General features: G+C 40.1%; 2 protein-coding genes across 2 annotated transcripts; both read right to left on the bottom strand.

The window, feature by feature from the left end:
* Positions 1-9,065: 9,065 nt before the first annotated feature.
* LOC4346425 (uncharacterized) lies at positions 9,066-10,865 on the bottom strand. The gene is made up of 2 exons (XM_015755854.3): positions 9,997-10,865; positions 9,066-9,894 (listed from the first exon to the last, which is right to left on the bottom strand). The coding sequence occupies exons 1-2, from the start codon at positions 10,780-10,782 to the stop codon at positions 9,430-9,432; spliced, it is 1,251 nt and encodes a 416-aa protein (XP_015611340.1). The 5' UTR covers positions 10,783-10,865; the 3' UTR covers positions 9,066-9,429.
* Positions 10,866-14,853: 3,988 nt separating this feature from the next.
* On the bottom strand, positions 14,854-16,416 carry LOC107276574 (GDSL esterase/lipase At5g45920). Its single transcript, XM_015755858.1, has 4 exons — positions 16,345-16,416; positions 16,175-16,242; positions 15,494-15,661; positions 14,854-14,942 (listed from the first exon to the last, which is right to left on the bottom strand). The coding sequence occupies exons 1-4, from the start codon at positions 16,414-16,416 to the stop codon at positions 14,921-14,923; spliced, it is 330 nt and encodes a 109-aa protein (XP_015611344.1). The 3' UTR covers positions 14,854-14,920.
* Between the last annotated feature and the right edge of the window lie 778 nt (positions 16,417-17,194).

The following is a 17,194-nucleotide window of genomic DNA, read 5'->3' as shown; positions in this document are numbered from 1 at the left end:
AACTGGGAGTGGAGTTGGGTGGAGCTCTCTCACAAAATGTACTAGAGTTGTGGAGCTGGGTTTAGGCAGCTCCACAACTCCACTCCAAACTCAACTCCTGGAGTTATATTTAGGAGTTGGAGTTATACCAAACAGGCCCTTAATATCTACAGCCGATCGAGTAGATTTAGTCCCTTCTTACTTATTAATGACTGCCGATTGATGCATATATGACATCGGCTCAAAGATAAATGATATGTCATCAGCATCTAGCCGATCGGCTATCGTTTATGGATTTAACCGCGGTTTCTTTGTCTTTGTTTCTTGTTGATTGCAGGATCAAATCAACTGGCACGCTAGCATACCCAAAGGCGAGTTTTGGACCTGCACTGCAGTTAAGTAGATCTCTCAGGCCTCGTGTTTTCACATCAACAGTTGCCCCATATGGAGGTCACTATGGAGCATTCAGGCACACGCAAAGATCTGGCAGAGTGGATTCTTTTGGCCATCAATGTATGATGACACAAAGGAATTTGTTCGGATATGTACAAGTTGCCAGAAGCATGGAGGGATCCCTGCTCGCGATGCAATGCCACTGACAAACAATCTTCAAGTCGAGCTATTTGATGTATGGGGAATCGACTTCATGGGACCTTTCCCAAAGTCCTATGCCTGCGAGTATAGCCTAGTGGCCGTTGACTATGTGTCCAAGTGGGTAGAGGCAATGCCATGCAGGGCCGTAGACGCCAAGCACGCCCGCCGGATGTTCCATGAGATTATCTTCCCTCGTTTTGGAACTCCGCGGATGGCGATAAGTGACGGAGGGTCTCATTTCATCGATAAGACCTTCCGAAAATTTTTGCAAGAACTTGGGGCTCAGCACAACATTGCCACTCCATATCATCCCCAGACAAGTGGATAGGCAGAAACGACCAACAAACAAATCAAGAACATTCTACAGAAGACTGTCAATGAGATGGGGAAGGCATGGAAGAACAAGCTACCTGATGCACTTTGAGCATATAGGACTGCTTATAAGACGCCCATAGGCATGTCACCATACCAACTTGTCTACAGGAAAACATGCCACCTTCCGGTAGAGTTGGAACACAGGGCGCACTGAGCTATCCGGACTTGGGAACATGGATCTAAAGAGAGCCGGACAACACAGGAAGATGCAGCTCTCTGAGCTGGAGGAATGGAGGGACAAGGCCTACCACAATGCCAAGATATATAAGAACAGAACCAAAAGATGGCATGATAAACAAATCAAGCACAAGGAGTTCAAAGCAGGGGACAAGGTGATGCTGTTCAACTCACGGGTGAAGCTTTTCGAAATGGAAAACTTCAAAGTAAATGGACGGGTCCATATACCGTCGTCGACGCTTCATCACATGGAGCCGTCACGCTGCGCGACAATGAAGGTAACATCTTTAAGGTAAATGGCCATCGTTTAAAAGTTTTCCTTGATCCATTAGAAGTTGATCGTGACATAGACGTGGTAAATCTAGTTGCTTTTAGCTTCTACCCGGAGTCCTCAGGTCCTCCTTGATCCGTTAATTTTTAATGCCATGAGTCCTTAGGCCTCCCTCTAGTTATCTTAGGTCTAGCTATCATGATGAAAACAAAAACAAAAATAAAATATAATATAATAAAGTTGGCTCCTTGATCTTCCAACCAAGTGAGTCCTTTTTGCTTCACTCTTGTCTTTGTTTTTCTTTTTTGTCCAATAAAGAGTCCCATGTACAAAGACAAGTGTGGGGGTGATCTTGCACATCAACACCATAAATAGAGCAAGATCACCCTAGAAGTGATGAGCCATGACAAACAACACAAGGGAGATTGATGCAGTCATACCCAATGAATCGTCCTCTGTTTTATACAGAGTGCAGGTTTGCACAATTTTTCCTTTCGACATCCATTCTATCTTGAGTTTAATTAGATTATCAATTTTAAAATATCGAAGATAATTAAACTCAAGCTAGGGATGGTACAATTATAGTTTATGGTCTCCCTGAAAATAACATACATGCCTATTATTCTTTGCTCATTACTTGTTGCTTGTGGTGACATATCCAATAGGGACCCCATGCTATCTAGGTAATTGATGAATGAGATATAGTATGATGATAGAAATCTTGCTCTTCATGTTGCACACTTGGAAATTTTATAAAAAGAAAAAATATAACGATGCTAAACTCCTCATTGATATTTTCATTCCCACTAGAGCCATAGGTTGATCAGTCATGATTAGCTTGCTACATACGCTACTTGTTATTACATTGAGCTTTGTCGAATATTGTGAGCCTAGTGAAATGCTTTTCATACTTTTATGGTCAAGATCACATATATTCCACATACATGCGCACATGCTTGACTTCTACACTGGAAGTTAGCATTCCTCATTTGTCATTCATTTCATCCATAGTCCACAAAATAAATACTCCATGTCATTTATGCCTCTTCCTCCAAAGTTCTTTCAAAGAAAAGAGAGAGAGAGAGAGAGAGGCATTTCTATGCAAAAAGAAAGAAAAAAAGTGCTCATACAAGTATGGAGCATGATGATGATAAAAAAAAAAAGAAAAAAAAAGAAATAGCCATGCACTCTCCCAAATTTCAAAAGAGAATAAATGGACGACGAGGTATACAAAAGGAGTTATTATTATTTTCCTTTTTCTATCCACAAATTTACCATACACATACACATGCACTTCTTGACCAGAAAGTATGTCTTGTATTTCTGTGGATCAATTATTTGACTTTGCAATATATGTGATGCAAGTAATGCTCTACTCTTTTCCATGCCCTGAGCTTCACATAGCCTTATTAGATGGTAGGAAAAGAAAAGGCACAATCATATGCCTTTGTGAGGAATCATACACTTTGAGTGATTAAGAGAATCAATGGAGGAGCAAAGCAAAGTTATAATTTTGTGTTACAAAAAAAAACTCCAAGTTGTTCTTCATGAAATGTTAGGGTGACTTGAGTCAAGATTGTTCCATTTCTCAATTGCTCAAGATCGCATGGTAGACACTACAAAGATCCATAAGTACAGGTATGGCTTTGAATAATTTGTTTGCATGATTATTAGTAAGGAAGTCATAACCCTATTGTATAGTCTATAGCCTTCATTCGGGACGAGCAAAGATTAAGTGTGGGGGTGCTGTTGATGGTCCTTAAATCATAATATTTGACCGTCAATACTTGCATATAATGAAATAAAATATGTTATCCAACTTAGTGGTAAGGTTTACTACTAATTATTTCCACTAGTGTTGGTGAGATATGTGTATGCAGGTATTTTGAGAAGAAAATACATCCGTGAAGCGACAAACTGCATCTCCGCGCATTCAGGACACATTTACACAGATTGGAGGCCCCATAAGTCAATTAAACAACTCCAAATGGGCCCAACCATGATGCCAATGGGCTGAGAGCCTCAAAATTAGTGTCCACGAGGAAAAACGGGTCCAACAGAGCCCTCCGGGTTTGGCCGAACCACCAGTTCGGCCGAACCACTTCTGAGGCCGTTGATCACGAGATTCGACGTGGACGGCCCTGATTACTTCTTGATGGCGGTTCCGGGGTAGTTTGGTCATTTCACATAGGCTGTAACAGTCATACCTACCTATAAAAGGAGGAGCTCACTCTACTTTCCATCACACAACTTTGAGCTGAGTTACAAGAGGCTCTATTGTATCTTTTGTACATTACAATAAGGTAGAGAGTGAGGGGATGCTCTGGAGGAGTGCCCGGAAGTTTGGCGCTCATCCGACTTCTACCTCGACGAGTGTAGCTCTCTAGGAGGAATTCTGGAGGAGTACTGGACCTCTAGTACTAGGACTCTTTAGTATTTATACTAAGTGCTCTAGTACTAGGACTCCGGATAGGGAAGGAAGTTCCTGCGCAAGTATTAGAGTAGTAATTAATAACTTATGCGTGGTGTCTAGGTTAAAGATTACCTTTGTTTGTTGTGTATCCCACGGTTTTGTCAGAGGTAGACGACAAGTGGTGATAGCCCTGAATCCCGTCCTATTAATTCTCCACGTTCGGATACATCATAGAGCTATAGTCGGAACCACGCTGGTAGACCAGCAGGGGTCGGTGCCCGAAGCAACAGATAGGAAAATACCTTTGCTTAGCTTAGATAATTAAAACACATAGAAAGTCCTCTCTAGCCTGCCTACCTATAGTTGTTGTCCTTGGATCATCTTAGCCTTAGGTAGATTACACATGTTCCCTGAGTTCGATATTCTTTTGGGGTCACCCGAAGGTGAAGTGCTACAGCAGTATTCCGTGCGCTTGCCGATTTACCTGTGGTCGTAAGAAATACCAATAGGCACCGGCCCTCCCTTGGTCTGCCAGGCTATGTCCAGTCTTGAGCTCTATGATATACCCGAACATGGAGGGATACATAAAGGACAGACATGACTATTACCACCTACCGGCCATCTCAATTTTTGGGTAGCAAACAACAAAGAAAGGTAATTTCTAACCTAGACACCACACTTAAGTTATTAATTACTCCCTCCATTCCAAATTGATCTACATATAGTTTTTTTTGAGGTTATTCCTAAATGATCTACATATTTGTGTTCATTTATTAAGTCTATTCGTTATTTGTGTATTGGAGTAAATGGACATTGATGCATGCATCCATGCACACAAGTATTTATAACCCACATGCAATATATTGATTTGCTATTGGCTAGGAAATAGTGGGGATGGTGCATGCATAGAGTTTGTTGCTAGAGTAAATATAGTATGAGAGAGTTATTAGCTTTTCTTGGTCTTGGTGTACTATGAAATATGTAGATCAATTTGGAATGGAGGGAGTACTACTCTAGCCTTGTGCAGAAACTTCATTCTTTATCCAGAGTCCTAGTACTAGAGCACTCAGTTGCACACTAAGTGATGAACCCGCACAGATGAGAATATACCTCACTTAAAATAAACTAATTAAAGAACATAAGGAAAGTCGAATACTTACTTTATAAAAGGAAGCATCCGCCAAGGTACAAGCGAGAGAAGAAGGCCGACAATCCTGACTTTTTCTGGTACTCCATTGGAAGAATGCCGACAGTCCAACACTCCTTCGTATAATTCTTGGAGGAACTCCAATTTTTTGGGGCACACCTTCTGGAGCTTCCCTTCACTCCCTACTCAAGCCAACATACTAAAGTAAAGTCTAAAATCTAAAGGTGAGTTGTACTCTACTTTGTTCTGCATTTTCCAAGTGTGAAGGCCTCCTCCTTTTATAGCTTGCAACGACAGTTAGAATGGCAGTTCTTGATGAGGGATGTTAGGTCCCGATCTTCTGATAGGTATTGATAAACAGTCGATTTGGGCGGAGTCGCGACACAACTCGATCCGGCTTCTGAACGAACACGCTACTAAGCCCCGCAATCGCAGCACCACGTCTCCTCTGGTTATCAACCGTACCGAAACCCGGTTGACCTCGCCGAGAAGGCTAATCCCTGCATGCGAATCGAAGAACACAAGTAAGAACAAGATAGATTGCAACCAAATTGCATATGAATGATTAAGCACACGAATTTGGGGTTCCACAAACCGATCTAGCGGCGAAACTGTTCTTGACAGAATAATCTAAGCAAAACCCAACTCTAAACGATGACGGCTACTGAATAAAAATGATTAGGGACATTCTACGGTTGCCCTAGGGCGCACACCCCCATGGGCTAAGCCCACGACACAGTTATAAGTCCCAAAACACAAATCAGATTCGGACTGGATGATATACGTGACTTGTTTTGCAGATTCCCGGCAGCTCGGAAGGAATTTTGGCGTGGGACCAAAACCATATGAAAGTAGACTCAATAAGCTTTCTAACAAGTACTTATGGGCCCCAAAATTTCTTCTAGATCAGCGGCTAGGTCCGTTTGAAGTTGATGCTGTCAGGGGGCCCAGATCCGAATCCAAAACGTATAGAACTTTATCTATTGTCTTCTATGGACCAAAAGTGATGTGGTGAGATGAAAGAAGACTTGGAGAAGGTCTTGGTTTGGTCCCCAATCAACTTCTTCAATCATCCATGCATTCCTTATGCTCGGTCTCTTTTCTTTCGCCCAAGCAAGTACCTCTGCAAACGAAAACACACAAAACTCATTGTGTAGCAACGTTTGTTCAAATATATAACAAGTAAATCTAATGTAGAATATATGTACCTTTGGTTGATTAATACATAAAGTAGTCATGGTTATATCCGAGCTAGTTGTGTCCTCATCAGTTCTGGTGGTCGGTTCATCCACAACCGTCATTAGGGTGTAATCCTAGATTTCCACTTGGAAGGCCAGGATGATTGGCTACAAGGTCGGTTGGGCAGAACCACGGGTTCGGCTGACATGTGGGCCCCACCTCCTAGTTGCTCCTTTGGCTAGGAGACTAACTAGTGGGCCCTTATGGCAGTTAGGATTGTTTAGCTCAACTTTAAGTCGGTTTTGACAGTAAGGTGGGCCGGCCCTCCAATTCTTATGCTCGTGCGTGATTGACCGAAGGTTCATTTTCGTTGCATGGCGGGTGTATTTTCTCCTTAAATGACCTGCATATATATACTTACTGAAGCTAGTGGAAATGGTTAGTAATAAACTCCTACCACTAAGTTTTGGTATTATATTTGACGTTTCTTATGCAGGACTTGACGATTAAAGTTTGTACTTAACGACCGTCAACAACACCCCCACAGTTATCCATTACTCATCCCCGAGTAAAGCTCATGGGTCGACTAGAGTAATGACTTTCTGCTCAATGATATGACACGCAAAATATTTCAAGATATACATGTGTCTGTGAACCTTGAAGTGTCTACCACCTTGGGGTTTTCTTTGATGTTTATAAACTTTTACTGTACTCCTCAATTGATTCTCTCGAATCACTCAAAGTGTTTCATTCCACACCAAGGCATTGATGTTGGAAAGTACTAATCATAATTGGTGGGCATCAATTTTGGAAACACAAGCACGTTATACTTCGAAATGGAAATTACCTGCATGCATGTTCTATGGAAAGTATATGCATGCAATATCTTATCGTGTTAGACCCGCTAATAGGTTATAGTATCCTATAGTGCATTGCACAGATCTTAAAGCATTTGGATTGTGGATGGCCATGGAGCCTGGGCACCATGGTGCACCAAAGAAATGTACTAACTATATATATATATATATATATATATATATATATATATATATATATATATATATATATATATATATATATATAAATAACTAACATGACGATGCGAAGAAGTATGTGAACATGTCGCCCATTATAGGTGTAGTTTAGGAGCACAATGCTTATGATAAAATGGACAATAATAAACAGTACAAATAATTACATACATGGAGGGAAGCAAAACATACTATATGGCACTAAATTCTCAGCTTATTACTAGCATTCAATTGGTTCCTTCTTTTGTTTATCTTATCCACCAATGTAAATAATCCTTTTGCTCATTTGGTTTTGTTTAAACTGAACTTTTCATAACAAGTGCGATGTATATTATTCACTGCTATGAAAATAACAGTAACCTTGTTTAGTTCATAAAAAAATTCAGTACAAACATATAAAACATCCTACTGATCTCCGCACTGGCATCACCATCGGGTGCTCTTACACTTCAGAAGATAGTGGCATGCTTTCTCTTCCCTCCATCCCAAGGATTACAAGGTAAAGATAAACGGGTAACTGAAAAACCAGAGACAGGGAACCATTTGTGGCAAGCTTGGGACAAGGCAATCTAGCCTACATTCGAATCAAGTATAAATATCTTACAATGTACATGTCAAAGATTTGAAGTTATCAAAGAGAAGTAACAAAGTTGTTATGATATAATTTACATAACAGGAATAAAGCCAACATGTCCACAAGTAAAATACTTAAGATCTAAACTAGAAACAAACACTTCAGGCATATAAGAATAATACTATAGATAAGCAAAATTTATGCGAACTAGCTTGTCCTGAATCACTGAAAAAATGAAAATTGTAGGATTGAAACATGGCGATCAACCCTACCGGAGGAAAGAGGGGAGGGAGGGAGGGGTTGAAATCGAAATCGAACTTTGAAATATCAAAACTCACCTTAACCTCAAAAGCAAAAAAGACATGCATAGTCTGATATGGTACTATTCACCGTTTGACCATTGCTATTCACTAGTTTGGAAATTTCAATTCAGACACAAAATCACTTTAAACACAATAAATACATCATATCAATTATTCATCACACCATATTAATTATCACCACGATTTCCAAAAAATATCATAAATGGTCCTTCTCCATCATGTTTAGAGTTCTGCTGATTCACTCATTTACATTAATAATCGCTAAAAGATTGCTATGCATTTATTGCTTTTGCACTTTGTTTTATATGTCATCGATATGCATTATTGCTTTCAAACCTTGTTTATATTGTTTTGCTATGCATTTATTGCTTTTGAACCTTGCTTATTGATATGCATTTATTGCTTTCGAACCATATTTATATGGTATTGCTTTGCATTTATTGCTTTTGAACCTAAAATTACATTGTTTATATGATATTGTTAAACCTTTATTGCTTTCGAACCTAAAAAAATATGTTGTTTTTAGATGGATGAGCATAGAAGGCACTCATCAAGCCCAAAATAATTACCAGCAAGTTATATGCCAGATACTTATATTCTAGAACTTCACCCTTTACATGTTGTATGACGCATATTGGTTATTTTTCATGTCGTGACATAGTTTCAACCTGAGACAAAGAGTGATAGTCTCTTTTTCATGTACAAACTTCTTTCACAGTTCATGAAAAATAATCATTGAGATTCTCTCTTCCAAGCTCACAACAAACTAATATATCTCTGCCAAACATCTGATGATGCAAATGTTCTCCTTTTTTCTAATTTCCTTCTCCTTCTTTGCTCTCCCTCCTCACCTTGTCTTGCTGCTCCTTGTCTGTCCCAGATATTTCTAAGTTCACATGTTTGTGATGCTGCACTACCAATAGTTAATTATACAAAACTCGGAAACACCCCATCACCATTCCAAACTTTAAGCCTCTAAAACACTAGCAGACCTCAATCATATGCTCTCCTAACTTAATTTACATTGTGGGCATCGAGCCCAGGAGACCTTCCAAGATTATGAACAATATCAGCAGAGAGAGCTCTGTTTCGATGATTTTATTCTCTATTTCTCCAACTGGAAAATCTAATTGAATTACAGGTGAATTATATAGCTCCATAGCAGCCAAGACTTGGAACATGCCATCCCACATTCCCAGCGACTCAACTCATGATACCCTCAGAACATGCCATCCCACGATCCGATTGAATCGGCCTAAGCTAACAAACTTTGTTGTGCACACCGCACATCACAAGGGAAAATGAAAAAAAAACAGAGGATTTGATTATCAGTTTGCCATTTCTGAATTAATAACTGGCATACAACCTACTCCATTGGTTCTTCCTTGGGAGCTTCAGCAATGTTTTCACCAAAGAGACGGAAACTACCCTTGGGTACGCCGTTGAGAGGTGCAGCCCCCATCACCAGCACCCTCCCCTCCTCTTTGTTGGGGATGGAGGATGTATGAGGGTTGCGGCTGCTAGGAACAGAAACATTACTGACATCTATTGGAGTGATAAGGGATAAAAATGATCCAACAAAGGCACTGGGAACCCTCTTGTCACCCCATCGCTCGTCTGAGTTGTGACTCTTCATGTGCCAACCAAGTGCTTGTCCACTGCTGAACATCGTTCCACACTTGCGGCACTCATATGGCCCTCTCCTGCTCTGCCTGGCACTGCTGACCAATGAGCGGGTTGCCTCCTTGGCAACGGAGACATCTATGGTGTGCTGCACTCCCTTGCCCATAGTCATCTCATTATTCTTGTGTGCAGTCAGATGACCACCAATCTGCAAAGGACAGTCGAACATCTATGAACCAACAACTTTATAAGCAATTTTCTTTAAAATTTAGTTGCATTTAAAGACATATGGGTGCCCTAAGAAATTTACCTCAGAAATGTTGGGTGGGGGGACAGTGATGGTGGCCTGCTTGTGGAGGCCAACGATGAGGTCCCCAGTAGCCAGCTGCATGTTGCCATACGCCTCGCTGTGAGCCCGCTTCGACGGCTCCGGTAACTGTTCCAGGCATCGGGTGGGGTTCCTACTGCTGTGGTTGCCAGTGGAGGTCCAGCTGGGCATCAGCACAGCCATAGTGAGATCACCCACTTCCCCATGATCCTTCTTGGCAATTTTCTTAGTTGAGATCTCTCTTGCTGTCCCCTTTGCTGCCATGGTTGCCAAACATGGCTGGAAGGGCCGCTCCCCGTATCCATGCAGCTGCCGTTCTCGCACCACAATTCCTGAGGCTGAGATCCGCTCTTCGGACAACATTGCCATAGAAGCAGAGGATGCTGGAGGTGGCTGCATGTGATCGCCAGCTTCATCTTCACATCGGCCACCATCAATCACTTCCCCATGAGCTTGTGCAGCCGCCAACCTCCAGATCCACCCGCCTATCGGCACTGAAAGGGCAGAGGAGAAGCCCAATTCCGATGGATGTTGCCTGCTGCTTCCATCCACATGCCCATGGCCATCTTCCACACCCCAACGAGGAAGTGAAGGCGGCAACATCGAGCCACGGCGCCAAAGTGCAGTGCCCCCATGGCGGCGGTCACCTATGATCATGTGGCGCTTGCCTCCCTCAGCTTGGATGCGTGGTGGTTGGCGGGGGATGTGGAAGCGATAGCTCCCAACAGGGCGCTCCGACTCCGATGAGGAGATCCGGGAAGGGGCCATGGGCGCCGCCGATGAGGAGGGGATTGATTCTGGTAAGAGATAGGGTTTCTCTGGCTAAAGGATTTACCTGTGGATACTGCTTGTGCGCTGGTACTAAATAAGCGGGGGGAGGGAGGGAGGGGGGATGGACACTTGGGCAGGCAGAGTGGTAAATCTTGACATTAAATAAGTTATCATCAATTGACCTTATGAGGAAGGTATTTTACTGCTTCCTATTTTGTATAACTGCACACATTTGGTCTTGGTCCATGGAGAATGTTGGGTCTCAACCCTTGTTGGCCCAACATATGTTGTGCTGTATTCGACTTCCAAGACCCTATGCCATGGCCTACCTGATACGACTCAAGTAGGGGTGATGTTCTGATCTTCACGGTGTAGGATCAAGAACCGATAACTAGCCTCAAAGAGACCAAGATAACTACCTGCAAGCAACCAAGATAACAGTGCAATCCGACAATTGTACTTGAAGCCAACCACCATACCGCCTCTATTACGGCAACTTGAATCGAGGGTTCGCCCAACCACACTCTAAGTTATCAACCAACACAACCTAGAATCAATTGAGGAAAAATCCTCAAAGGGACCAGGAGCACCAATTGGGTGGCGTCGAACGCCGCTTCTATAATCTCATAAGGAAATTAAAAGAGCAAAGGGGTAAAGATCTCTCTCTGAATTTGTTAGCACACAGCTAAACAAAGGGGTTCATATTCTCATTGTCAAAAGTCCCTAAATTATAAAATATAGGGGATATTTATATTAGGAACAACCCTCCTAGATGGGAATGAAAGGTCTTGGGAGTTTACTGGACATAGGCTAGCTCAAAAGTCACAATAAGTGAATTCCCGAGAAGAGTCGCGCGTCTGTTTGGCTTCTGAACAGTCCTCAATCATTTATCCATTACTCCTTACTAGTAATATGCCCGTGCTAAACGCTACGGTGCAATTCTATTTGTCTTTATAGCTGAATTAAGCATTGGTTTTATTTTTTACAGTCACATCACTTTTTTTTTCTTACAAGTGGCATAGTAATACTTACAGATTACACAGAAAATGATTATAGACACATATGGAGTGAAACTGTAATAATTGTTTTACAACTTCAGCTGAACTAATTGTACAAGCCAGTCATGGGTCAACAATAGAAACAGGTAATGCATATTTGGAAGTCAGTCATCACATATATAGTGATTCCTTCCATCATATAGACAAGCCGTTCTCAATATAGCATCTCGGAGTCTTTTTTGTTCAGCTGTGAGTAAGGAATCAACAAGGAAATACTTCAATCTTAAACATATCGAGAAATCAAATCGCAAACAAAGAATGCACCATTTCGTCATAAAAGAAATATATGATGCCTAGATAAATTAGCTTGTACTTAAAAAATGAAAATTGACATTTCTTCTAACATTTTGGTCCAATCAAGGATAAATCAAGAAGAGAAAGGAGCTCCCTGTACCAAAAGTACTACCTAACCAAAAGTAGCATAATGAGAATATATGATGCCTAGATAAATCAGTATGTAATTAAAAATTGAAAATTCATATTCTTCTAACATTTTCGTCCAATCGAAGATAAATCAAGAAGAGAAAGGAGCTCCCTGTACTAAGGCCCAGTTTATTTCAGCTTAAGATTATTGCAATCTAAATTATTAAATCAGATTACTCTAAGCTAGATTATAATAAGCTGACATAGAATAAGCTGCGAGCTATTTGTTTCTTTGGATTATTGGAGGCATCTAAGGGTAGTGGGTCTTTAGCCACCCAATAATCTGAAAAAAGCTCCTCCAAAGAAGATTATTATATTATAGTAATCTGGCTTATATATTATAATAATCTATCATAATAATCTACTTGTTTGTTTCAGCTTACTCCTAATAATTCAGATTATAATAATCCTAAGCTAAATCAAACAGCGCCTAAAAGTAGTACCTAACCAGAATTAGCATAATGGGATGGTTTTAATGTTTCACAAAATGAGACCTGGTAATATGCACATGAGTAGTATATTTTTCCCAAAAGGCAGAACCAGACCTGGTCGTCGATAATCAAAAAAAAATATTCCTTCATTGGATTGACTGGCACATACAAATAGAAAGGTTAGGCCCTGAGATTTAGTAGCATTGAATTGTTGATCCTAGAAAGCAATGGGGAAAAATAGGTACAAAAGGGTCAGGTTGACATGGAGTTGATGCCATGGTGCCCAATTATGCATGTTCAAGTTTTGAACAGGAGATCTAGTTTTGCCAAATCAATTTTAAACCTAATAACAAAATACAGCCATGTCATATCGGATAACCTCCATACAGTAATTTTCATTACACAAAAATTAAACTTGTCCCTTATTTTTTTTAAACAGGAATTGGAAATTGATCCCATCCAGACAATTGAACGGAGGGAGTAGTAATTAGTATCAAACCAGCATCCCGAGCCTAGTAACATTGTTCACTGTCTTATCGCATAGAAATAAATGGCATGGTTCCGATAGTCCATTGTTCACAATTTCATGGCACAAAAAGAAGCTAATTCAAACTAACATATATGCCACTGTAAACGAGTTCCATCGTCTGCACACTCATAGTTCAATTTTATAATAAACATGACCAAAAATGGTATAGCCAGGTGAATACATTCTCCAACTTGAAGCACATAATATAAATTTCTCACATATAATCAGTTGAATGCGGCTACAACTTCATCTTAAGATCAGACGTAATATTGGTGCTCCATCTTAGGGTTACCTACAAGCGTAATATTTGTGCTCCATCTTAGGGTTTTTTTTGTAACAATAGAAGAAAAGACAACAGTTCATACATGATTTTGCTGTTTTTTTTTTACTTAATACATGATTTTGCTGTTTACGATTATGATTTGCAAAGCCCAGCAAGCATGCATAATGCATTTGCTATGAATCAAAACAAACCAAAACTGAACTAATACAATGTACTATGTCACAATGAGATGAGTTTTGTCCAGGTTCAATCTCAGAATATATGTGAAAAAAAATGAGAAATTTTTTTTTTGACTTAACCTTGTTTGTAGGGGAGGGGGCTCGGAGGATGGAGAGCATGATGTAGGCCGGCGTCTTTAGGATCAGATGACTCTGTGCACTGTAGGGTATGTCTGTGTTATAGACGGTGACGTGTACAGAGAAGATAGGCCTATTCACTGTGCATTCCCACACAATCGCTGGGACACGATCACCTCCACACCGTCGGTTTCGCCTCCATGCCCCTACTGTAAAGAGGAAATATGAACAGTTGATCTCATCTTGCTTATGGCACATAACAAGTAATAAATAAAAATATTTCCAGATTCAAGCATATTGCTGGTTCAAAACTATATTGGGGGATATGCATCATTTATACTCCAAATAAAGCCAGCACAAAATCTTAATACAGGAAATATATGATCAAACCCAAGAGTAAAAATGCACCATTTCTAATTCGGATGAATGACAATCAAGTCCATTGCATCTACATATAATGAGGCATGTTCTGTACACTCGGTCATCAATTTTATTCAGAAAATGACGATCTATCTCACAAGTATATGGACTCGATTATTACATAAATGCTACACATAATTTTCACTGTAAATTGATTGATTAGACAAGTACTTAATCATGCATGGGTGGTACAGTGGCAAATAGGGAAACAAATCAATAATAATATAATTTTGACCCATATTCCTATAAACTATTCAATTCTGATATATATAAGGCCTTACTTGATTCGGCGGCAATTCCAGCCAAGCAATTTGATGTCAAATTGAGCAGTGAACTGAAATCTGTGTATTGGTTGTAGCTGGAAACATTTTAACTTGTAATGATCGTTTCTCAAAACTATCTCTTCTCACAAACATAGATGAAGTGAAAAATTGAGCACTACATAAATCTTTATAAGAATTTGTATGCAAGAAAAGACTCCCATATTGAAACACAGTTGTAAATATGAGTAGGTTCCAAGAAGTTGAGTAGCTATACAAGAAATCATGGTAATAGAAAAAAACCGAGGAATTGTAGGAATCCTTACTTTCCTCCCATATCACAGAAATAAGCACTCACCTTCAGTAGCATACAAAAGGAACCAAGGGAATGATCAAACACCACTATTTTTCATTGGGATTTACCAAACCCATGCACTAAATGGCCAATGCCATGAACCTGTTGCCATAATTGGAGGTAAAAATATGAGTAGTAACTGCACTATATGCAGTTTAGTAGGAAACATGGTAGCATATACACATTCTCAAGTGTAACAGCAACATATACTCCTGTATAAAAATTCAGCATACTTTAGGTTCCACGTGTAGTATTCATTTGAAAAGGGAACTTCATGGCATTAATACAACATAATCTTTTGATCTAAGCACAATTCAGAAGCAAGAAAACTGAATGACTGTTATGGAGAGTGTCAAGTTCGTCTTGTTCGGTTAAATATCTTAACTATAGAGTCTTCAGAAAGAGTGACAACAGGAAGGTGATTCCCCATCTTAGTAAGCAGCAAGAATCTTTAGGCAGAACAGTCAACCATGAAGCTACATTTTTTATAGAACTTCTACTCTCAACAGAAATACAAAACCATTATGTTTGATCAGATTGTTTGCGCAATCTGCAAAGTAGGCTACTGGTAGCATAAATGGCAGCCCTTAACAGTTATTAAGCCCATCCATACATCAAGTTTAGGTATAAGGTCACTTGAAATAGATCCATACCATAATGCAGATGTTTGCCAGTCAGGAAATTGCTGCATCTTTGTCCAGATGTCTATGACTGGATGGTTCAATTCTTTAGCAACTGTCAGGCATGCCTGTGCATAAGTGCCAGCAGCCTCATTGGTTCTTTCAGGTAGTTTTGAAGGGTCATCTTCTCCATACATGTCCCTGCAAGGAAAGACAGGGACAGTCAGTAAGGTTCGCAAATCCTCTTTACAAAAAAAAAAGGGAACATTGTTTAATTTGTAACTTGAAAAAAGAATCTTCAGATCAAGCTAAGGGCCACCAAGTGGTGGGTGACTGGATATATACCCGATAAACCAAATATGAAATAATCCCATAATGTAGAATACACATAGTTTTACATGAGAAATACAGACAACATGATGGTCAAATTGCATACCCTGTACTGTACTGGTGCATTATGAACTCGGTTTTAAATTCTTGAGCAAAGTAATTTTTATCGGAGTAATTCAATAAACAGAGAGCACAAGCAATTTCCTAGCTGACCCCTTTATTGTCGTCTGTTCATGACAATTAGCAGGAATTAATGCCATGGATGAAATAAACAGAGGATGGCAAATACACCGTGATGCCATTAACAGGGAAATGCAACAAGAATGCCATATAGCAACATAAAACCGATTAAAACCATCTTGTTGTTATTCCTTCCATCCTTACCGGATTCTCACCGGTTCATAAATTGGTGGAGGCGTGATGAGTATAATTTTAGTGGAGGGCCATTGCTCCTGCGAAAGATCGAAACCAAAACAGAGTTAAAGCAACCATAAAGCAGCAGCATCAATTAGTTCAAGTTGGGGAAAACCAATCGATTTCAATCCAAGCAGAACCTTGAAGTAGGCGCAGATGGCGCGGAGGTTGCTCTGGTACTCGTCGAGCGGCACGTGCTGGTGCACCTGCATCTGGGCGCTGTGGAGCGATGTGCGAAGGAAGGCGTGCGACGATCGCGTACGTGATTTTTCTGCCAGTGATCCCGCGTGCGTGTTCTGTCGTTGGATGCGATGCGATGGATGATTTTCAGTCGTTAGATTTGAGGAATGAAGTATGAAAGACGTAGGACTGTGTTGGTGAATTATATGGTAGAAAATTGGGAAGCACTTAGATTGTCTTTCCAACCATATATATTAAATTAGACTATTTATATATAAAAAATAAAAAATAGGAGATGTTTCCTTCGTCCGTCAAAACAAAATAAATAGTGAAAAAAATAAAAGAAAGTTCGACTCCCGTCAAAACAAAATAAATAGCGAAAAAAATAAAAAAAAGTCCGACTCCCTCTCAGAAACGAAAGAAAAAGTCCGACTTTATATCCGATCCCCCCTTAAAAACGGAAAATAAAACACACCACACCTCTCGGTCTCGGTTTGAGTCGAGATCTCAGGCACACTCCTCTCGGTTTCAATCTATACCGTGATATCCCATACATCTTGGTGAAAAAAATTGATGTGCCGGATTGAAGATCTGTTTGCAAAAACGGAACCTACCGGTCGAGAGCATTCCATTTTTATATGATTTTAATTTTTGGGTTTGTACTTTTCTATTTGAGTCCCTGTAATTTTTATATTTACATTTGAGTCCCTATAATCTTGCAATAAGATACTTGAGGTCGTTTTTTTGAAAAAATAATAAAAGGGAGAGAACGAGGGCATAAAGGTGCATAAAAAAAAAGAAAAACTGCAA

This window comes from Oryza sativa, chromosome 9, assembly GCF_034140825.1.
Source record: "Oryza sativa Japonica Group chromosome 9, ASM3414082v1".
Taxonomy (NCBI): domain Eukaryota; kingdom Viridiplantae; phylum Streptophyta; class Magnoliopsida; order Poales; family Poaceae; genus Oryza; species Oryza sativa.
The sequence above is the reverse complement of the archived record's forward strand: the minus strand, read 5'-3'. Positions and strand labels throughout refer to the sequence as shown.

Bases quoted from the DNA above. Each gene is read 5' to 3' on its own strand.
- LOC107276574 (XM_015755858.1), bottom strand. From the start codon at position 16,416: ATGCAGGTGCACCAGCACGTGCCGCTCGACGAGTACCAGAGCAACCTC. The intron at 15,662-16,174 runs GTAAGGATGGAA...CTTTCCTTGCAG, and splicing joins TATGAACCGGTGAGAATCCG to GGACATGTATGGAGAAGATG. The intron at 14,943-15,493 runs GTATGGATCTAT...TTATGGCAACAG, and splicing joins TGGCAAACATCTGCATTATG to GTTCATGGCATTGGCCATTT.
- LOC4346425 (XM_015755854.3), bottom strand. From the start codon at position 10,782: ATGGCCCCTTCCCGGATCTCCTCATCGGAGTCGGAGCGCCCTGTTGGG. The intron at 9,895-9,996 runs GTAAATTTCTTA...TGTCCTTTGCAG, and splicing joins CCCCACCCAACATTTCTGAG to ATTGGTGGTCATCTGACTGC.